This window comes from Numenius arquata, chromosome 1, assembly GCF_964106895.1.
Source record: "Numenius arquata chromosome 1, bNumArq3.hap1.1, whole genome shotgun sequence".
Classification (NCBI taxonomy): Eukaryota; Metazoa; Chordata; class Aves; order Charadriiformes; family Scolopacidae; genus Numenius; species Numenius arquata.
In genome coordinates, this window is record NC_133576.1 from 74,017,679 (window position 1) to 74,037,168 (window position 19,490).

At 35.4% G+C, this 19,490-nt stretch overlaps 1 protein-coding gene across 1 annotated transcript in view; it reads left to right on the forward strand.

Moving 5' to 3' along the window:
• Nucleotides 1-19,490, forward strand: part of CCDC138 (coiled-coil domain containing 138) — a 39,206-nt gene that overhangs the window by 9,597 nt on the left and 10,119 nt on the right. Inside the window, exons 7-13 of the mRNA XM_074149592.1 lie at nucleotides 375-494; nucleotides 1,907-1,984; nucleotides 2,064-2,174; nucleotides 4,307-4,465; nucleotides 5,245-5,361; nucleotides 6,476-6,668; nucleotides 10,731-10,907. Of these exons, the coding sequence (XP_074005693.1) occupies nucleotides 375-494; nucleotides 1,907-1,984; nucleotides 2,064-2,174; nucleotides 4,307-4,465; nucleotides 5,245-5,361; nucleotides 6,476-6,668; nucleotides 10,731-10,907 (955 nt within the window). The remainder of the gene's footprint in view (nucleotides 1-374; nucleotides 495-1,906; nucleotides 1,985-2,063; nucleotides 2,175-4,306; nucleotides 4,466-5,244; nucleotides 5,362-6,475; nucleotides 6,669-10,730; nucleotides 10,908-19,490) is intronic.

The following is a 19,490-nucleotide window of genomic DNA, read 5'->3' on the forward strand; positions in this document are numbered from 1 at the left end:
TTTATGTCATTAAACAGAAGAGTAAGCTGTGAGTAAAAGGTTTTGTCAATGGTTTTAGTTCATAAACCTTTCCCACGTCTGACTTGTCTAAGAAACGTACATATTGATATCATCTGTTTTGGGTAGAATCTAGAAAGAATAAGAGCAATTGGCTCTGCATGTTGCTCTCATATTCTTTATAGATTTTTCTTAATATGGAGCGTGGATATTGTTTTTCTCACTACTGGTTGAATGTGCAAGTTTGGCCATGCAGAATTACAAACTTGATCGTTGAAGTTTGTCCTATTATTCTGACACTGAAATGGAACTTACCTTAGAATTGTTTCTGAAATAGTCTCTTGTAAATCGTGCTTTTAAATTTGATATTTCTATAGCAACACAAGGCAGAAGTTAAACAGCTGACAGAAGCCTTGAGAGAAATAACTAAAGAAAATAGGAGGCTGAAGTCATCATTTGACACCTTGAAGGAAATGAATGACTCTTTAAGAAAACGGGTAAAATTAGTTATTTCCTGTTACCAATAATTTTACAAGTTACAGTCAACAGTTTTAAATATTTGAACAGCTTAAGTTTGCAAAATTGCTGATTTTTTGTTTCTGTAAGACAAGAATTGTATGAATGACTGAAAGTATTTACCTCACCTTTTTCTAGTGCTTGAAATTTAGCCTCTCCGATCTTTTATGGTATAAAAAAAAGTTGCACTTATTTCTCTGACCCACTAGCAACAGCTAATTGTTAGGAAATTGGATGAAATCCATGTCATCTGAAGTAAATTGAGAGTGAATGGAGAGAAAGTATTTTATAACATAATGGAATCCACCCTGTGCTGAATTGCTGTGCTGATTCTATTAAATAAAAAGTAGAATGTGTATTTCTAACTTCATGTGTGCTCAGTATTTTCAGTTATTTTTACAAACATTAATGAAGGCAGTATTTTCTCAGTTCTTGAACTGAGACGCTGCTTCATAGTAATACAAAGAGTAAGAATTTTCATCTCACTTGACTGTTAAGTCTGACCTAAAATGCTGACACACAAATTGCTATCTAAACTATTTGACCACAGTTCATTCATTGAATTAATTACAGTTCTGGTAGTCTGAATGTAATAAAAAAAAATCTACATCAGAGCCTTACTCTTTCTCTTAGAGAAGGTCAGACCTAACTCCTAGAATGTTATGGTTCTGGTGCAACCCATCTGTCTCTTTATTTCCCCTCACTAGAAAATTTTTGCATATCTGTGCAAACTGAGGTCTTCCGTGATAATCATTTTGTTCCTTGTTGTATGCCTAGAGCACGTTTCTTGTATTTAAACAGAGGTTACAGTTTCCCTCATCCTTTCTCACAGAGTAAACTGGTTTTGTAGCATGGTCAGTAACTGTTTGATTCTGTAGAGAGAGATTCTTTCACCCTCCCCACTGACAAGACTATTGGACCATTCCTGAAATGAAAAGTAATCAAATGTGTAGTGCCTTTATATCTAGGGAAGCATTGCAGTGCTTGTTCTTCCCCTGCAAACTGAAAGGCTGGGCTGCAGGTCAGCAAAGAGCTACTGCTGTTTTATTTATCTGGGAACAGGGTGCCTAGAGGGGTGTTCAAGTGTCATGCCTTGCAGATATTCAAAAGCTGTCTGGACATGGTTCTGGGCGGCTGGCTCTAGTTGGCTCTGCTTGAGATGGTGGGTTGGACCAGATGACCTCCATAGGTGCCTGCCACCTCGACCATTCTGTGATTCGTTGAGGAGGTGGATGATGATTTTGTTTCTATCACTTTACATATTCAGAAGAAAAAACTTGAACTTAAATAATTTAGCTGCTCAGCAACCACATCAAATTATTTCAGTGTGATAGCTAAGTCAAGAAGTGAGTTTTGAATTTACAGATACTTTAATATTTTCTGATTCTTTCAGTTAAGTGATGTAACTGAGCTGAACAGGAAGTTGGAAGGTCAAGCAAGAAAAGTACAAGCTCGTTTAGAGAATCTACAAGTAAGGTTTGTTTTTACATATACCTGCTTCCTTTATAGGTAACAAGTGAATTATAATTCAGTGTTACATTTTGTTGTAGAGGAAGCATGAATTTTTAATGGCACAGAAGTCTAAGGATGTATGTCAAGCAGTGCAACAAAGTAAACCTGTCAAGCAGGAAAAAGTGATAGTAACATCAAAAATTGCTAAGGTAAGAGTTGGGCAAAGTGAAAGATTCATTCTAAGCACATTAGGCAGTGGAACATTCTATGTATATCTGCTAGAAATTAGAAAATATATTTTCCAATTTTATTTATTTCATGAGTGACTTAATAACGGTAAGAAAAGATACAGATTATATTGGGGAAAAACAGGCAGTTAACAAAGAATTAAGCTTGTTGCTAAAAATGTCTGTTGGATTTCATATTGTCTATGTATATAGTGTTTGTATATATTTTTACTTACATGGTATGTTTTCCTCTTCCTGTCACATCACCTTTCATGCGTCAATTAAAATTATAACCTGCTTACACTGTTACTGGTTTCTTTCACTGCGTTGGAGCAAATCTTAAATTCATTCTGGTTACTGATACAGTACAGGACTTTTTATGAATAACACCAGCTAAAAAGTAGTCAGTCAGAGGTATCGGATAAAGAATTTCAATTCTGTAAGCCAAAGGTGATTGTACTACTGTTATTTTTTTTGAGAAATCGTTTTTAATGAGGGAAAAAGAATGGAACAACATGGAGACAGAAACCATTTCACTAAGTGATAAACCATTTCATTAAGATATTTTAAGGAAAACAAGGTGATTGGTTTGGAATTGTGTATGAGCACTGCATTTATTCTTTTTCCCTTTGGTGAAAGGGGAGAGAGATATTCACACCATCCTACTTTAATTAATCTATATCAGATGCCTTAAAACTGTGCTGTCTGTATATAGCCAACATATTTCTCTGTTTATATAGGTTTTAGTGTACTTTGGTAGCAAGTGAAATATAAACAGTATCGGTAGTTATAGTTCTGAGTGAAGAGGAAAACAGTTATTTGAAGGTAGATTCAAGAAAATTTTTGAAGTCTTTAGAGAACTGTCCGTGCAGCCTGTCCTCAGATATCTCTGGATATCATAGAGTATTTCATTGCAATGTAGTACAGGGACAGAATGACCATTTAATGAAGTCTTTTTTCTTTTTCCAAAAATGCTAGTTACCCAGTTAAATTTTAACAACAGTGCATAGTGTGGTCTTGTGTAGAGGTCTGGTACATTGAAATGAGAATTTCCACATGCAAAGGACATTAAAGATTTGCTTTCTCCTGTAATTCATTTGACCAAAATTATAAAATGGAGTGATTCTGTATGTGAAAATCTTTTCCCAGGCCTTTTTTAACATTTGTCTAAGTACAAAACAAATTATATGCGTATCTTTTGACACCCAGAAACCATCACAGATAGTACCTGTTCTGTGGTGGGGAGAGGAGTGAGGTGTGAGAGAGAGAAACGATGCAGGGTTATTTCTGGATCTCTACAAGAAAGCCTGACAACAAATGGCTTAATGAAATAGCTGTTTTAATAAGACAGAATAAGAGGAGGAATGTAGATAGCAAATAAATATTAACATCCCTTCAGGTGCTGGGAACCTTGCGTTTGCGCAGCATCAGATGGAGCCCAGGTGGATTTTTCCCAGGGCATGCTGAACAGGTCCTATCCATTGAGAGAAGCTCTTCCTTTTTGGACATTCAAGCTATTATATAGTTTTCTTATAAGAAAACAACTCTATTCATGAAGGACATTCACAGGAGAACTTCTTCGTGCCCTTTTAGTCAAAGGCACGGCCAGGCAGGATTGTGATCACCGGTACCAAGTGGGAGCTGCCTGCAGGCTGAGTTTATCCTGCGGCCGAGGGATCTGTGCACACAGCAAAGTCTGTGCCTGCTCAGGTTAACTGTAGTGTGGATCTCTGACTCCTCAGTGTACAGTGGTCTCTGGGTCAGGATCTCCACGTTCCATCCCTTGATCCACATAGAGTTTACCTTTGGGAAAGATATTATAAGTTACAGGTTATATTAGTAACATGGAGGCTTCTCAAGCCCTGAGTACAAGACCCAACAGAGCAGACATGGCCTGTTCAGGATTACTATTTCATCAAAAATAACATTTTCCACAGGCTCCCAATACAGTAACTTACTTCCCAGATTTTATCAGGCATATACTCATCATCCTTTAAATTATGCATAATATTTCAGAACTAATGTACTCTCATATATTTCAGTCTGTTACTATTTTGGCTTAGAAAAATCATTAACTTGAAGCTGAAATATCTGATGTTGTGGATGTATTGCAGCTACCATTGAATTCTCAAGTTTATGAGCTCTTAACTTTTCTTATGGATTGGATCTCAGAGCAGCACCTTAGCAAAATAAAAATACAAGAAGAAAGAGAAGACAGTCATAAACTTCCCCAGACCTCCAAAAAAACCCACACCCAGGAAAGGTGTATGAAGGTAAAGGGGTTTGGATTGTTAATATGTTGTGTTAATATGTTTTTTGGATTTATGGGGTTTTTTATATGATTTTGAGAATATAAAAGGTCAGCCTGTTTGATACATGATTTGGATGCAGTAATTAAAACAAAATCACTGTTAGTAAGTCAGTATTAATTCCGGCAGTGAAATATAATAGACTATTTGTCATTTGTAGAGCATACAGATCATTTTTAAGGAAAAGTATGGTGTTCAGTTTCAGCTTGAGAGTTCCAGCATTTTATTTCATGTCACTTCTGTCCGTTGATAATATGTCTTGTTTTATGTGTAATACTGTACATAATTTCTTTTTTCTAGGGAGAAGAGCATGTCTAATTTAAAGTATTTTGATGTCTGTATTGGGTATTAAAGTTTCAATTTATGATTGATAAAAGGTTCTGCTATGCTATACTTTTAACAATTTTATTGTTTTCTTTCTGGGATACCAAGGTTTGGAAACCAGTGAGGTGTTCAGAAAATCTTCTTTTACTGTTTGTTTTTCATTATATTAAAGATTTATAGCCATTGGGATTGAATTTACTGAGTCTGAGTGGAGATGTATCTCCTCTTTTGCATGTAAACCTCTCTAAAATTTAAAATCTGTGTATGCATATAATTCTGTTACCTGTAGTGGACCTGCCCAGTGAGAATTTGCATATGTAATCTGTTAAACGCCAAGAGAAAGTCCTCTGGTAGTGTTTTTCAGCTTATACAGTAGTTTCATATACTGCATGTAATTTTATTTCTGTATATTTTTACAGCTTCTGCCTATAGCTACTGAGCAACTCCAGTGGATGCCATTTGTGAATCCTAAACTACACATGCCTGTGATTAAATTTATTTACTGGACTATAAGACAGCTAGACAGTGGTATTCAGGTAAAAAAAGTAGTCCTCTTGCTGTATGTTAATTTTAAAACTAAATTCCCAGAAGATATTAGTGGATTTTGTGTCTTAAATACATATGAAAAGTGGATGTTTTCAGGTAGTATATATAAAAGAAACTCTGCTGTCTTTGCAAAACATAAATTCATGATGTTTACCACAGACATATGGGAAATGAAAAAAAAATTATTTTTCAAGTTAATTTTAAATTTTGTATTGTGTATCTAAACATAGTTTTCATAAGGATGTGATCTCTGTTATGGTGTCTAAGCATCTCAGAAATTGTATTTTTACATGTATTTACAAAACTTCTGCACTAGAAAAGGCGATATTTTTATGTTCACTTTATGCATGAGATTTGTTGAAATTGATGGAGGTGTGTGGCAAAACAGCAAAGGAATTTTGATTTTTCTTTTCTCTGCTCAGTTGTCAAAGCACAAGACATTCCTTACTCCCTCTGAATAGACTGCCATAAGAAAATATATAGCAGTATAATAAAGAAAAAGACAATAGCCGTACTGTAAAAACTCAGTAGAGTGCATAGTGTTGTCAATAGTGCTTTTGCTATAGTAAAAGGTAGGAAACTTTGTAAATATCTTCAGTTTAAATTCAATAGAATAGTAAGCTGTCAATTTTAGTGCTAATAAGAAACCATATTTTAAATGAGCATATTGTGAAGTTTGATTCTGAAGTAATATTTCTGCATAGTTTATGATGAAAAGTCTAATAGATCTTACCTGTACAGTGTTCTTAAGTTTAGACCTTGATTCTGTAAATGCTTTTACAGGGTATATGACTTCAGGCAACCATACAAAACAGAGTTGACTGAAGCTGAGCTTGTTCTGGAACCAGAGGCAAATTAAATAATGTCATCATATCAGGGGCCTTCACAAACTAATCTTTTTTTGAAATGTTTGTTGGTAAGGCGCCGTGATAATGTTGTTCAACTGCTTTTGGAACACAAAAGTAACCTATACAGATAAGGGTCCAATACAACCATTTGTTATTTAATATTTAATCGCTAAGGGAACATTTATATCTCTACATAGTACGCAGGATTTTAATGTGTTGTAATCTTTACGTTAACTGTGTGCATTGTTTGAAACAGCATGCAACAATGACATCAACAATGAGGAGACTTGGCGAAGATATTTTCAAAGGCATAGTAAGTAAGGGAAACCCACATAGTTCTCCTGAACAGTCTACAGAGAGTAAATCAAAATCGGCGGCTTTCTTTAAGAGTTCCTGTATGCCTTTGAGGTTTCTGTCAACTTTAATTGTGCTTAAAACAGTGACACAAGGTAAGTTCTGATTTTTTTCAAATTTATTTATGTATTTCAGTCATGTGCCTGGACAAAAAACATTTCAGTGATACTGTAGCATCTATTATGCTTTATTAGTGAAAAATGATTTTACTTGAATTTTACTACCATGTGAAGAAAAAACCCCTGGAAATAACTATGAATCTTGCTATTATTCATTTCATGTTGGAATTTTTGTGTTCCTTTTAGCATGATGACTTCTTGTCAGGCATCAACATTTCTGAAGAAGGGGAAAAAGAGATGTTGGTAATTCTGTCAAACTGTCACTACAGCAGTGACTGGTTTGCCAAGATCTTTACTGCATGGAATGGCATAGCTAGTTACTCTTCTATAAACTGAAATAAGCAGCAGATTTTGAACAGTTCTAGAATTTCACTGTCCTGTTTAAGCTAGTAGGTTGTTTACCTATCCCCTGAAAGGCTGATCAGCTGCAGTGTCAAGTGTTTCTTTTCTGACATAGTTGCAACTTTGCTGCATAGATAAATCTGATGTTCATAAGTATTTCTGATGTATCTGTAGTCACACAGAGAAAGCCAGCTGTGTAGTGGATTATAGTTGCTAGATTGAATTGTGATACAACATACATCCTGAAATTTCTCTGTCCCTTGGTCTAAGTTTAGCATACAGTTCATACTCCAGCCCTTACCTGTCTGCTGCTCCTCTCTTCTCCTACCAGGTCTGGTACTGCAAATTGCTATCCATAATACCAACACTGAAAAATGCTCCTCTGTGAAATTGTCGGTTCTTTATACGATTATCCATTCAGATTTCACTGTTAAATAGACTCATTTACAAAGGCACCATGTTTTGTTTACATAAAAATGTTTTTGACTTCAAAGCCTAGCATGAAAAGTGGCCTTTTTACCCAAAATCTTCCAAAATTCCTATGTTGATGTAGTATAGTAATGTACAAGGTCATATCAGGAGATAACACAGCTCTGAAAATAGTGACTTCAGGTTATGACAGGTTACTCCACTTGTGCAGTTTTCAAGATGCTGTGGCAAATCTTCTCAGTGGGATCTTCTTTGGGAACAGATAAAATCTGAAAAGAGTGAAACATTTTCTTTAAAGTGATGTGAGCGTTGAGCACACTATGAGAAGAGGCACAAATTCAGATTTTAATGCTTTCGTTCCTTATCCTTTTGACATAGAGATTGTTGTACACTTTTCTGTCAGAACCCAGAGAAGGAAAACCTTCAATCAATCTGATTTATAGAAATATTTTATTTTAGAATTAACTTTGGTCATTTAAAAAAATTCTATTTCTAATTTTTATATGACTTTTTTGAAAACTTCTGTTAGTACTTAATCTGAATTATGCTTGAAGGTTCTTAATTTGTAAATCTGCAGATTTTATGAGTAGTCCAAAAGAATGTCTTATTTTGACTTCTGTTATTAACTTTCTTTTTTTACTTAATTGTTTTAATTCAATAATGGTTCCAATGATTACTATGAAGCAATTTTGTTCATCTATGCAAAAAGAGTCCATCAGCATAAAAGCAGCACAGTTGATAGGTCCTCTCTGAATCCTAGATGCAGTATAATTGGCACATATTATCAAGTTAAGCTTCTGACTATGTAAAGACTTGATTTTTTGTGTATTTATTTCTTTGAAAAAATTGAGCTTAAAAAAAGAAAAACTTTAAAAACATCCTCTTAAACAGTATAGTCCGGACAGCCTTCAGTGCCTGTTGGGGGTCATTGTACCTGAAACAGCTATATCATTATCAGCTCATGCTTCTGCCTTTTGTTAACCAAAAAGAATCTGGGGGGTGTGTAAGGGGGCATCAGAGGATAAGTGGTTCTTTCCTTTCACTGTGAGGTTTTTTTTTTCTGTTTCCAATTTATTCATAGGATCCTCCCACCTTTCACATTAGCAGATGATGTATAATAGTAGCATAAAGTAGAATCCTCTACTTAAAACTTACATGATTTTATGTTGGCAAAGAAACAGGGGAAGTTGGGTCTTCCCTACCTCATGGGAGAGGGAGAAGGTAAAGGTTTCAAAGCAGACACTACGAGTTAACAAGAATAAGATTGTGTCTGGACAGGATGAGAAAAAAACTGTGGAAAATACATCTCAAAGAATACAGTAACTGTTCTCTCAGCTGATTTGTTAACTGCTGCCTTCAGTTATGAAGCCTTTTCTCTCTTCAAGGGAAATAGGGAAAAAGGGGTGTTGCAGATCCTTTTTATGGAACTCAGACAGAAAACACTAATTATATACCACTAAGAGCAGGTGATTCTTCTGGTGAATTACTGAGGTGATTACTGCCTGCCTGCAGCTGCATAGGAGTACTGTGGTGCTGCATAACTGGGTTTTTCTGCAAGAAAAAGTTTTACAAGGATAGCATAAGAAATGAATGTATCTATAACCCTTTTCCAACCCGTTGTGATAATAACTGCTTAATTTTCCCTTTTCAAAGATGTTTTAAAAGCACAGATCATTTTGATAGCAAATAACTGTTCAGTGGGGTTACCACGATGAGCAATCTGATCTAACTTCAGAGGTGGTCCTGCTTTGGGCAGGAGGTTCCAACCTAAATTATCCATTATTCTATTTCTGCTCTTTTGTTGTCAGAATGGTTTGTGTTTTAAGATGTCTTTACCAGTAACACATCCCCTCCTCTAGTAACACAAAGAGATGGAGACAAGTCACAGAGGTGTTAATTTTTGAGGTAGTACTGAAAAACCATGCTGGAGTGCCAGAATCAGATGCCTGCTTTGGCATCGGATTTTTTTCTCTCTTGCATGAAATATGTTAAGAATTTTAGGCCATTTCTTAGAAATCAGAGATCCACCTCAAAAAATTCCTGCAGTCTCTGGCATCCTGACTGACACTAATCAGGGATGGCAAAAGTTTTGAATCCACAGATAACGAACAATGTTCTTGTTCATGGAAGTCATCCTTCGGGATTAAATGGTTAGAGCAGATTAGTATGTCTTTATGCTTAACTGACCTGTGCGGTATGTATATCATGAGTATTTACTGTAAACACAGGATTTAAACATGGTGGAAAACCGCCCTAACATCATTAATGAACATATATAGTATTTCAGTTGATGGAGGAAACCATTCCAGTCAAGATATCTTGGTGAAGCGTGATAATTACTCTTAAATTGAGGCTCATGTTTCTAGAAATGATGCAAAAAGAATTGCAATACAAAAACTAGTTATTGCAGAATTATCTCATGAACACTATTGATTAGAATGAATCAGGTAAGCTTCTCATGGTTGTTTTTTTACTGCTGACTTCTATAACATGCAAAATATGATTGTTGTTAAACATATCTCAAGTGTCACCTTGTATGAATTTTGATCACTCTGACCACATGACACTAATGATCTAGTGATAAGGTTACACATTTGGTTTGAACCTATATCCTCTCATTCAAAATGTCAGTATGCAGCAGAGGGCACTGTAGTTAAACTTTTGCTATGGGATAAATTGTTTCCTTATATTTATTTCCTGTGCATCAGATGATCAATGCTATTCCAAAATACTAAGAAAGATATGACATCAGGAAATTAAGAAAATTAGGTTGTTTCACATAATCTACATTTTTTGTATAATTTAGTGCACTCCACGAGGGATGAGTATATAAAATGTACAGCTCTTTATAGAAAGGAACAGGAGTAGTTGCTCTCATGAAAGTAATTTCTCTTACTCAGACAAATCAGCCTTTAGCTCCTTTAATAGAGGTTTCCCAGATGTTGAAGCCAACACTGTCTCAAACTACGCAAGCTTGTACTTTTCTTTCTTCTTAAGCAAAATATTAAAGGGCTTTATATTTGTAAGTGTATTTTTCTTCAACATATGAGTTGTAGTTAGTCTTTTTCTCCACTCACAACAATTTGTTAAGGAATAAAAACAGGCAGAGGATGTCTTTAAATAAAAATAATATTTAATATTTTCAGCCATTTAACTTTCAAGTATACATCTGCAACAGTAACTCTCAGGATAGCTATTCCATTCACATATTGCTTAATGGAGCTATGATTATAGAAGTTTTATTGCCTGTATTCTGATATCTTTCAGTGGATTACCTGGCTCAAGCATTTGATTCCCTTCGCAAAGACTTGAAGACAGATGAAGGGAAGGCCTTATTTGTGGAATACCAATGCGTACCTGTCATATTAAGTCACTTGAAAGTATCCAGTAAGGTTCTGCTTTCCAGTGCTCTTGATGGATTACTTCAGATGACCACAGAATCCGGTAAATTTGTGTAATTAAAAAAAATATATATATAAAATCATGTTGAAAACAGGTGAGGTATGCATAAATACAACATGAAAATAGCATGATTCTTCTGTATAAATAATCTAACCTAGTATTAGCATTCGTTTGTGTCATGTAGATTCATTAGAGACATAAAATGTATTTCTGAATTGTCTGTCTCTTTCAGAGTTGTCTTGCCTTTTCTTGTTACTTTGTTATTTATTGGTGTGAATTGTTTTGTTGATGTTTGCCTTTGAAGTCAGGCTATGCCAGGGAAGCCATATCATGAAAACCTGCCAGCAGGTGGAGACAAAAAATAGGCTTTATCGAAATTCTTTTTCTAGTTTGAAGGAACAGCTCATCCCCAGTCATTTTTCACTTTCTAATAATTGGGAAAGGCATTTCTAGAAGAGGTGGTTATTTTGCTGAATTTTACTGCTGGGATGCTTATATTTTGCTGAATTTTACTATGCTGTGGCCCTATATAAGGGTTAATAATCTTATTTGTCACAGTGCTTTTCCAAGTGATACAGGCTAAGAATCAGTTGATAACCAACTGGGTGAACATGAAAGTAGTGATGCGTTCCAGTGCCATGTTGAATAAACCTTGTGATTTTTTTTTAAAAAGATAAGAATGACTCACTGCCTTTTAGAATGGAAAAGGAGAAGGGGATACTGCTGTTTTTGAAATGTATATTGTTTTTTGGGGAGTATTTTGTTACCATGCATTATAGTGATAAAAATAGAAAGCATATTTGAGGTGGGATGGAACAGCATTGAGTTAAAACCCATTTCGTAGTGAGATAAGTGTCAGAAAGATTTAACTAATGTTTTATTGTTCCTTGCAGATTCTTTTTCTGACTATGTACTTAATATAGTCTTACACTAAAGTATTCTTCCTGATAGTCATAACTATAATTGGTAAACTGATTGGGAAAGAGATAGTTGTACGCATGAAAGTAACCTGATCAAGGTGAATGGTTTCTGGTATTACTTTGGGTAATGCCAGTAATAGTACATCATCTGTTACCTAGCAGTAGTTGTTCTGGTACGCTAAATGCCTGCAGTTTGAATAATAATGGAGATACATTGTGAGAGACTCATATTTTGCCTTGTTGCTTCTCAGAGAAGATGTATATTTGTGAAATCAGGGAAGAGGAGCAATGTTTCCTTGAATTGACATTTAATTGAGAATTTATTTCTCGGCAACTGGATGTAAAGCCTTTCACAGAGCCTTTCTTTTTGGTAGAATACAGTGTTCTTCTCTTTTCTAATACATAGTGTTTTGCAAGAAATTATTAACAATAAGAAGTAATATTGTTGATGGGAAATCGTATTTTCATTCCTTTGTAAGTTTCCTGTTAAAAAATCATTAAAAGATAAACTAGAAGGCTGCAATGGATATTCAGAGGGCTCTCTGTGTTAGATTAAAACAGGAATTTATGCTCAATTTTAAAGCTGTATTGGTGTGCATCCTTAAATTTGAAGTCATAGGCCATATGCTAAAATATGGAATCACATTACCTAAAAAGACAGCATTTGAGCATCAGGAGGCAAAGTCTAGGCGCTTTTTTTTTTTTTTTTTTCCCCTGTAAGATATGCAATTGTAGGCATTCTTTCAACTTGCTGCAATAATTTTCTGGCTCCATAGCCATTGTTCAAAAATATTACCTCTAGAGCTAAGTGATTAGAAATTAAGTTGGAAAAAAATGCAGTGTTTTTTTTTCCCCTGGATATTCTTTTTTACAACTTAAAAAAAATGAAGTTTTAAATTTTTTGTGAAGTATTTTTGCAAATTCAAATTTTAGTTGTCCAGACTAAAAGATGTGAATCAGATATGAAATAATTACTATGTTGCACTGCTCCTTCCTGTAACTGCATGTATCTTTTGTTAAACTAAGCAATGAATGCTAATGGTTCTGTATAGTCCAGGTCTGTCTGAGGTCTTCATGTAGATTCTCTTCCCTGTAAGAAATTATCTTCCCTATGTTCCAGAAATGAAACATAGATTTCCCTCATATATTAAGGAAAATTACTTAAGCTGCATACAAAGAAAGCACTTACTGGTCTAAGATTAATATTTCTGTGCTTTGATAGAAATTATAACAAGAGAGTCTGCAGTACGGCTTAAGCCACTTGACTGATTGGGTTTGGTATGAACATTTTCATATTTTAGATCAGTATCATTGCTTTTGGCTTCATAGTGTCTCTGGTACAATGGGTCCAGGATCCAGATTTCCATTACAAGTTGATACTACATTGACAGTGCTGATAAGGCATTCAGTTACTGAAAACATGATGTCAGATGCAACAGTTGAGGCATCGGTATCATCTGTTTTCTATCTCTGTACAAGACCTTAATGGCAAATTAAAATTAATAGTCTTACTGCTGTGCATCTTACAGGCACACAGCCTTTCATGCACTCCCTCTCCATTTCTGTTCAGGAGTTTCACATCAAGAATCTAGGAGTCCTGACACCACCATTTCAATGGGAAATGGTGGAGGACTAAAAGGTAACATTCTTCAGTACTTTCTTTATTTGCCTACCTATAATGTCATTATTATATGCTTGTCAGTCCTGGGCAGCTCAGGATATGCATTTGTATGCAATATCTTCTACTGTTCTGATTGTTGCCTGTTAGACTTTTTTTTTCACAAGGAAGAGAAGGATCAGCAGGCAGAGGTGGTGGAATAATTAATTCTAGAGTGATATAGTTGTCTCAGAAAGCTTGCTAGATCATAACGTGGTCCAGAGGACGGCTTCAGGGTATTTCAAAACCTGAAAAAAATGCATGAAAAAGGACAGTAAACCAGGATTTGTTCAGCAAGATCTACTCTGTCATTCTGTAAATGTGTGTTGACACTCACCATGTGCTTCTGTCAAGGCAAGGCTAACTTTTTTAAAACAGAGTGTCTGTTTATAAAAAGACTCCCACAGAGTGGTGGGAAGAAGTAAAATCTATATGGTGAGAGGCAGCTGATAGCCAAAATCTCTGTGTATCATGCTACGTTGCATGCAATGTGCCCACACATGTCTTTGGATGTTTGGGCACATCCATGCCCTTAAGACTGTGGCTGATGAAGATAACTATCAGGGTTGGAGTTCAAACGCTGTAGAAATACTTAATTTAAAGATTAGTACCCCTTCAGTTCAAAGGGTAATGAAACTCTTTGCTCATTAAGAATTTGGAGCTCCTCTGTGCTTTCAGTGAGCTTATGCATTCCAGTCTGAAGGAAGAAGCGGATGATGTTTTTTTGCACTGCGCTGCACAACTTGGTTTTGTGAGGTGCAAAGGAAGAAGCATAGGTTACTAGTCCAAATGACCCCTACACAACATCTAGTGACAAGCTTTCTTTCAGGAAACCTGACGTGGAATCCCCAGGACTAACGAGAGCAAGAAAGTGTGAGCAGTGAATATTACAGATAGTTTCAGTGAATTTGTACTCCTGCACTACCTTTTCCATCCGTGCCTTCATGACAAGGTACTGTTAAAGCAACATCTGGATGTTCACTTATATGACAGAATAGCAGAAAATGTAACCTTAGTAATCAGGAATTAGGCATTTCATTCTGACTCCAAAGACAAAAGGCTTATTTTGACCCTCTTTGTGTCAAGAAGCCTATACATTTACATTCTTAGTGGTAAAACCATTTGTCATCATTTTCTCATTAGAGGCAGAAGATGGGCTATCAACCTTGAAAGTGGTTCATCTCTTAGTATTGCTTCCGATTCCAGATTGGAACATTCTCAGTCACTAATAGGATCAGGGATTACTCTTTAATCTTTTTGATCCTAGGGAGAGCTTACTGTATTCCACAGGAATTATGCCAATCTAGTAGATCTCATATACCAGCTGCAAGCTCATTTAAAACTATAAGTAAAATTATGCCTGAGGTCCACAGCTTCATGAAAAGTTTGTCTGAGTTGACATGTATTCTGTACAAGAATGGACAATGTCAGTGTACCTGTCCAGCTAGGCCATAGAAACACAGTGGTCTTAACGCTACAGGAATTCTGTGAAGAAACGATTAAGACTTTTGGTACCCTTGGTAAGCTTATTTGTGTATGTTTCTTGAAACTTAGATTTCTCATCATAGCATAGAAAGCTCCAGAGCCCACATTACAGTACAGTCACATTTTTTCTTGGAAGGATTCAAGTTACGTGTATTTATCAAATTGGGATCTCAAATCGCATACGTGTCATCAGACTACATTATGTTTTAGGTATCAGAACTTGGATAGTATTCCAGCTGCACAGGCATTTCCCAAACATCGGGGAGTTTTCATGCCATTGTGTAATTCTGAAGTCTGGTGCCAGCCAAAAATAATCTCACTATTTTGTCCCAATCAACATTTTTGGAACTGTAACAGTGCATCACTGATAGAGAATATATACATGCCAATCTTGTTTGCCTCACCTCTTTTATAAAAATGTTAAAGCCTAAGGAGGAGGGTAAAATGTTATACTGATTAGTGTTCTTGTAATATATGAAAACATTCATAGTTGGAACAAAGGCTGACTTTTAAATGTCAGGGGTGAAAAAAGTTGAGGTTAGTTTCGGCCAGCTCCTCAGGGCGTGAGAGTAAGAGGAGCTGCTACAGATATTATGCAGTAATTTCAGAGAGTTTGCTTTGTGTCAGGAGAACTTCAGTTTCAGTTTACTTTCATGCTCTAATGTCTTTTTCTTTCTTTTTTTTTTTTTTTTTTTCTTTTGCCATCCCTGGTGCTTAGGTGGATTCTGTTCACTGCTTTTACTGTTAGTACATTTGAGGAAAGACACTTTGCAACTGAATGAAATCCTTACCTAACTATTTGCTTTCTGTTAGCAAATACTTGCTTCATTTAACCTACACTAGAAACTTGATAAGTAGCTGAAATTAAGGTCTAAGTATTTGTTAGGGTAAACAATATAATTTTAAATAAATTATCTTTTATTTCATGTCACTTGTGTGCTGGGAAGATTCTTTTCCTTCAGATGAGCTCAGTGGCCTAAACTGGAGTCCAGTTGGTTTAGTCTGCTGTTTTCAGTGGAAGTAACCTATTGCTTCTGAATTCCACAGTTGGGAGAGTTAACAGCTTGTTATGAACCTGACAATAGAAAATTAACTCAACAAAGATACTTTACCCCTTTTATCTTACTACATCCTGCTAATATTTTTGTTTAAAAATATCTGTAATGGTGCATAACTTGGTACATTTCAACCTGTTCAGTCTTCTATTTTAAATGTACTTTACAATATCTGGTAAATATGAACACAGCACTGAAGCAGTGGTTTAGCTATATTTTCACCATACCTATCTCATCAGTGCTGGTTTTGTTTCATGGTCAGATGGGATGACTGCCAGATCAGGTTTATTCCTTTCAATCTCTTATTTGGCTCTCTGTAACTATTACCAGGTTTTCAATCCATGTTCATTTTCTGGAGGATGCACATCTTTCCTTTGCTGCAGAGATTGACTGATAAAAGCAGAATCATGGGAGCAAGTCCTGCAGTCTTTTTTTAATGGTGGTGGTGTTTTGCTTGAATCCGGGGCTTCAGATGAGTGCCATAAAATTCAATTTGATCTCTGAAACTAATGAGTGGTCTATAAAGACATCTTTCTCACTTCCCCTTGAGTAAAAGAGGAAGAGTTATATATTCCTGCTAATTTAACAGATAAGAAAGATTTCAGTACCAAGGTTTCCTTTAGTTAAGGAAAGCAGGCTACCAAGCCATGATGTTTGGTTTTTAGTCCCATGTCTAAGCTATGAACCTGTCTGAAGGTAGAAGTAAGAACAAAACCTTCTCTGGTAATATTGTCACAAAAAGTAGATTTAGTGTCCTGATAAACTCTGAATAGGCACGGTGATGAATTTCCACAAATGCAGTGCTCTGACCACCTTTGAAACAGCTAAATGCTGTTATGTTTCAGTTCAGTTGAATGTCTTATAATGTATTTATTGCTTAACAAAGCTCTTACCATTTCACATTTAAATTACTATCAAGATACATGTTTAATAATTGAAGTAATAATTACGTTTAATCATCCAGATTGTTACAATATGACGCCATTGGCTTCCAGGGTATCTTCATACCCCAAAGTTCTTTCCCTATGACTACAAATATATTTTCTCAGCAGATCTTGTTTCTAAGGACAGTAGTTGCAACACACCGTTCGAGAGAATTCCCGGATGCCAGACGTGAAACGTTTTCTGGAAACAATCTAGTAATAAGTAGCATGACCTCAGCAAGAAAATTTGTTCTGTGGGTGTTGAAGAACATCACATCATTAGTATTAAATCACCCTGTAGCTGAATACTTGTCATATACAATCTTGTTTAAATGCTGTTGTTCCTGTCTTCTCACTTCTCACGGAGCTTACTGTGCTTTTTTCACCTGTGAATCAGTTAGAAGGGTTCCAAAGGATGTAGTGAGTTTACAGTCACCTGTCAAAAACACCATTGTTGAACTGTAGTCTTGATTCATGCTTGATTTGAGATCTGCTATTAGCAGAGAGCTGCCTGTCTCAGTTTCACTCTTTACACTTTTACACAAAGACAGCGTACATCTTAAATTCCTCCTGCAGTGATAGCTGACTTCTGTCACGTAGATTAGTAGGTTCCGGTTTCCCAACCGTATCAAGGAAATCAAAACTTACTTGCTCATTAGACATTACAAGGCACTGGCCTTTACTTTAAATAAGGCTTATGTTTACTTTGTCTTCAAGCTTACTTCTGTTTTACAGAGAGAATATTTTGCATTAGTGTGTGCCTATGCAGAAATTGAGATAAGTACATACTGAAAAAAACCGCCTCTAAATAACTCTCATGCTTACTGTAAATTAAGGCACATTCTGGTAGGGCTTAAATATGATTTCTTAACCATATTAACATCACTTAAGATCAAATTGAGCTGTATTTACACATTCACTGAACCTTACTTCTAATTTTTTTTGTAAGAAATTATTATGGTCATGGATAACCAAGTCTGTGTCCAGATTTACTGATCTCATAGCAAAGTTAATCAGGCCAACGGAGCTAAAAAGATTCCATCTACAAGTAAATAATCACAACTTCTTACTATGGAGACAATCATTTTATGTGGACTGGATTTATGTGCACACTCCCTCTCTTCCTTCGAGTTGGAGTGCTTCCCTAACTAATGCACAATTCACACTGTTCTACAGGTACTTCTAAAAAGTTGGTTAGAATCTGTCAAGGAAACCCAAACCCACTCCTTTATTTTTCTCTTGAGTCTTAGCATTTTGAGATTTTAAAGACTACAAGCAGCATATTATTTTTACTGTTAACTGTTCACAGGTTTGAAAGTTTTCAAATGAGTTTATTCTGCAGTACTCAAAGTGTAAAAATGTCACATCTGGAAATACCATACTAAGGTAGGATTCCCACTCACCTGTGTGAAAGGCAGATATAAAATTATCCTGAGGAACTGTGTTTGAAGCTATAGTGAAAGGAATGATTTACAGCTTATGTGGGATAAACATTGAAATACAAATCATTTAAAAGGAAATCCTTCCTCTATTATCCTGTGTTACCTTTGCCATTTTTTTACTCATTCTTCTGAAAACAGTGAATAATTATGCTAGATTAATAGGTGTTTTAGTTTAATATTTTAACCACAGATAAATATCTCTTAACTCTGTTAAATGCAGCCTATGATAACGTTAGGACCAACTTGTATACTTGCTGAAAGCGAGCAAGTACACCAAAAGTTTGCACACATTTTTGTTAATTAATTGCAAGCTTACTTTGATTTTGATGAAATATATGTTTACAGAATTTAAAAATGAATGCAGAAAATGGAATAATGTCATTTGATTTCTGCTGTAGTAATAATAGCCTTCTTTGTAATAAAAAATGTTCTTGTCATTATTTTCTTCTTGTTCTAGTAACAGTTGTGTAATACTTAGCCACTCTGAATTTTGGACCCCTGTCTCATCCACTCTAAAGTAAGAAATAAAAGGGACCATTAAATATAAACTTATGTAGAGCTAAGTAGCCACTTTGTAAATAAAACTTCACTGTTCATTCAGGGTGATACTGTACTTCATAAGCAGCATACCAGTTTGAAGGTAGATGTGAATGCTGACCTTTTAAAAGTATTTGTTGTAAAAAGGAGTTGTTTGTATCAGTGCTTGGATATACACATCCCTTTTCTAGTTGATTTAATTTATCAAATCTTTAGAACAGTAAAGTTTATTCAAGTAGGATCTTGTTTGCTTGTATTTACTAAACTTGCATTTTTTATGAACAGTTTACAGCTTTATAGTTTTCCATAAAATGATTTAATTTCAAACAATTAAAGTATGATTTAACTAGAAAAAAATGTTTTTTAAAGCACATTTTTTTTTATTCTGTATTTGACTAACAGAACTACTGTACTTAATAGCCGGCTTTTCTCTGTAACTTTCAGGTGAATTTAGAGCAATGCCATAATTGAAGTAGTTTCATAAAGAAAGGCTTTTTTGGAAGTAGATAATACAATTTGCGCAGTTTGAGTAACATCTATGAATTGTCAGAGTTCAGATTTACCTTCTTATTTGCAGTCTGACCTTACAGAATTACAGGTCATGCC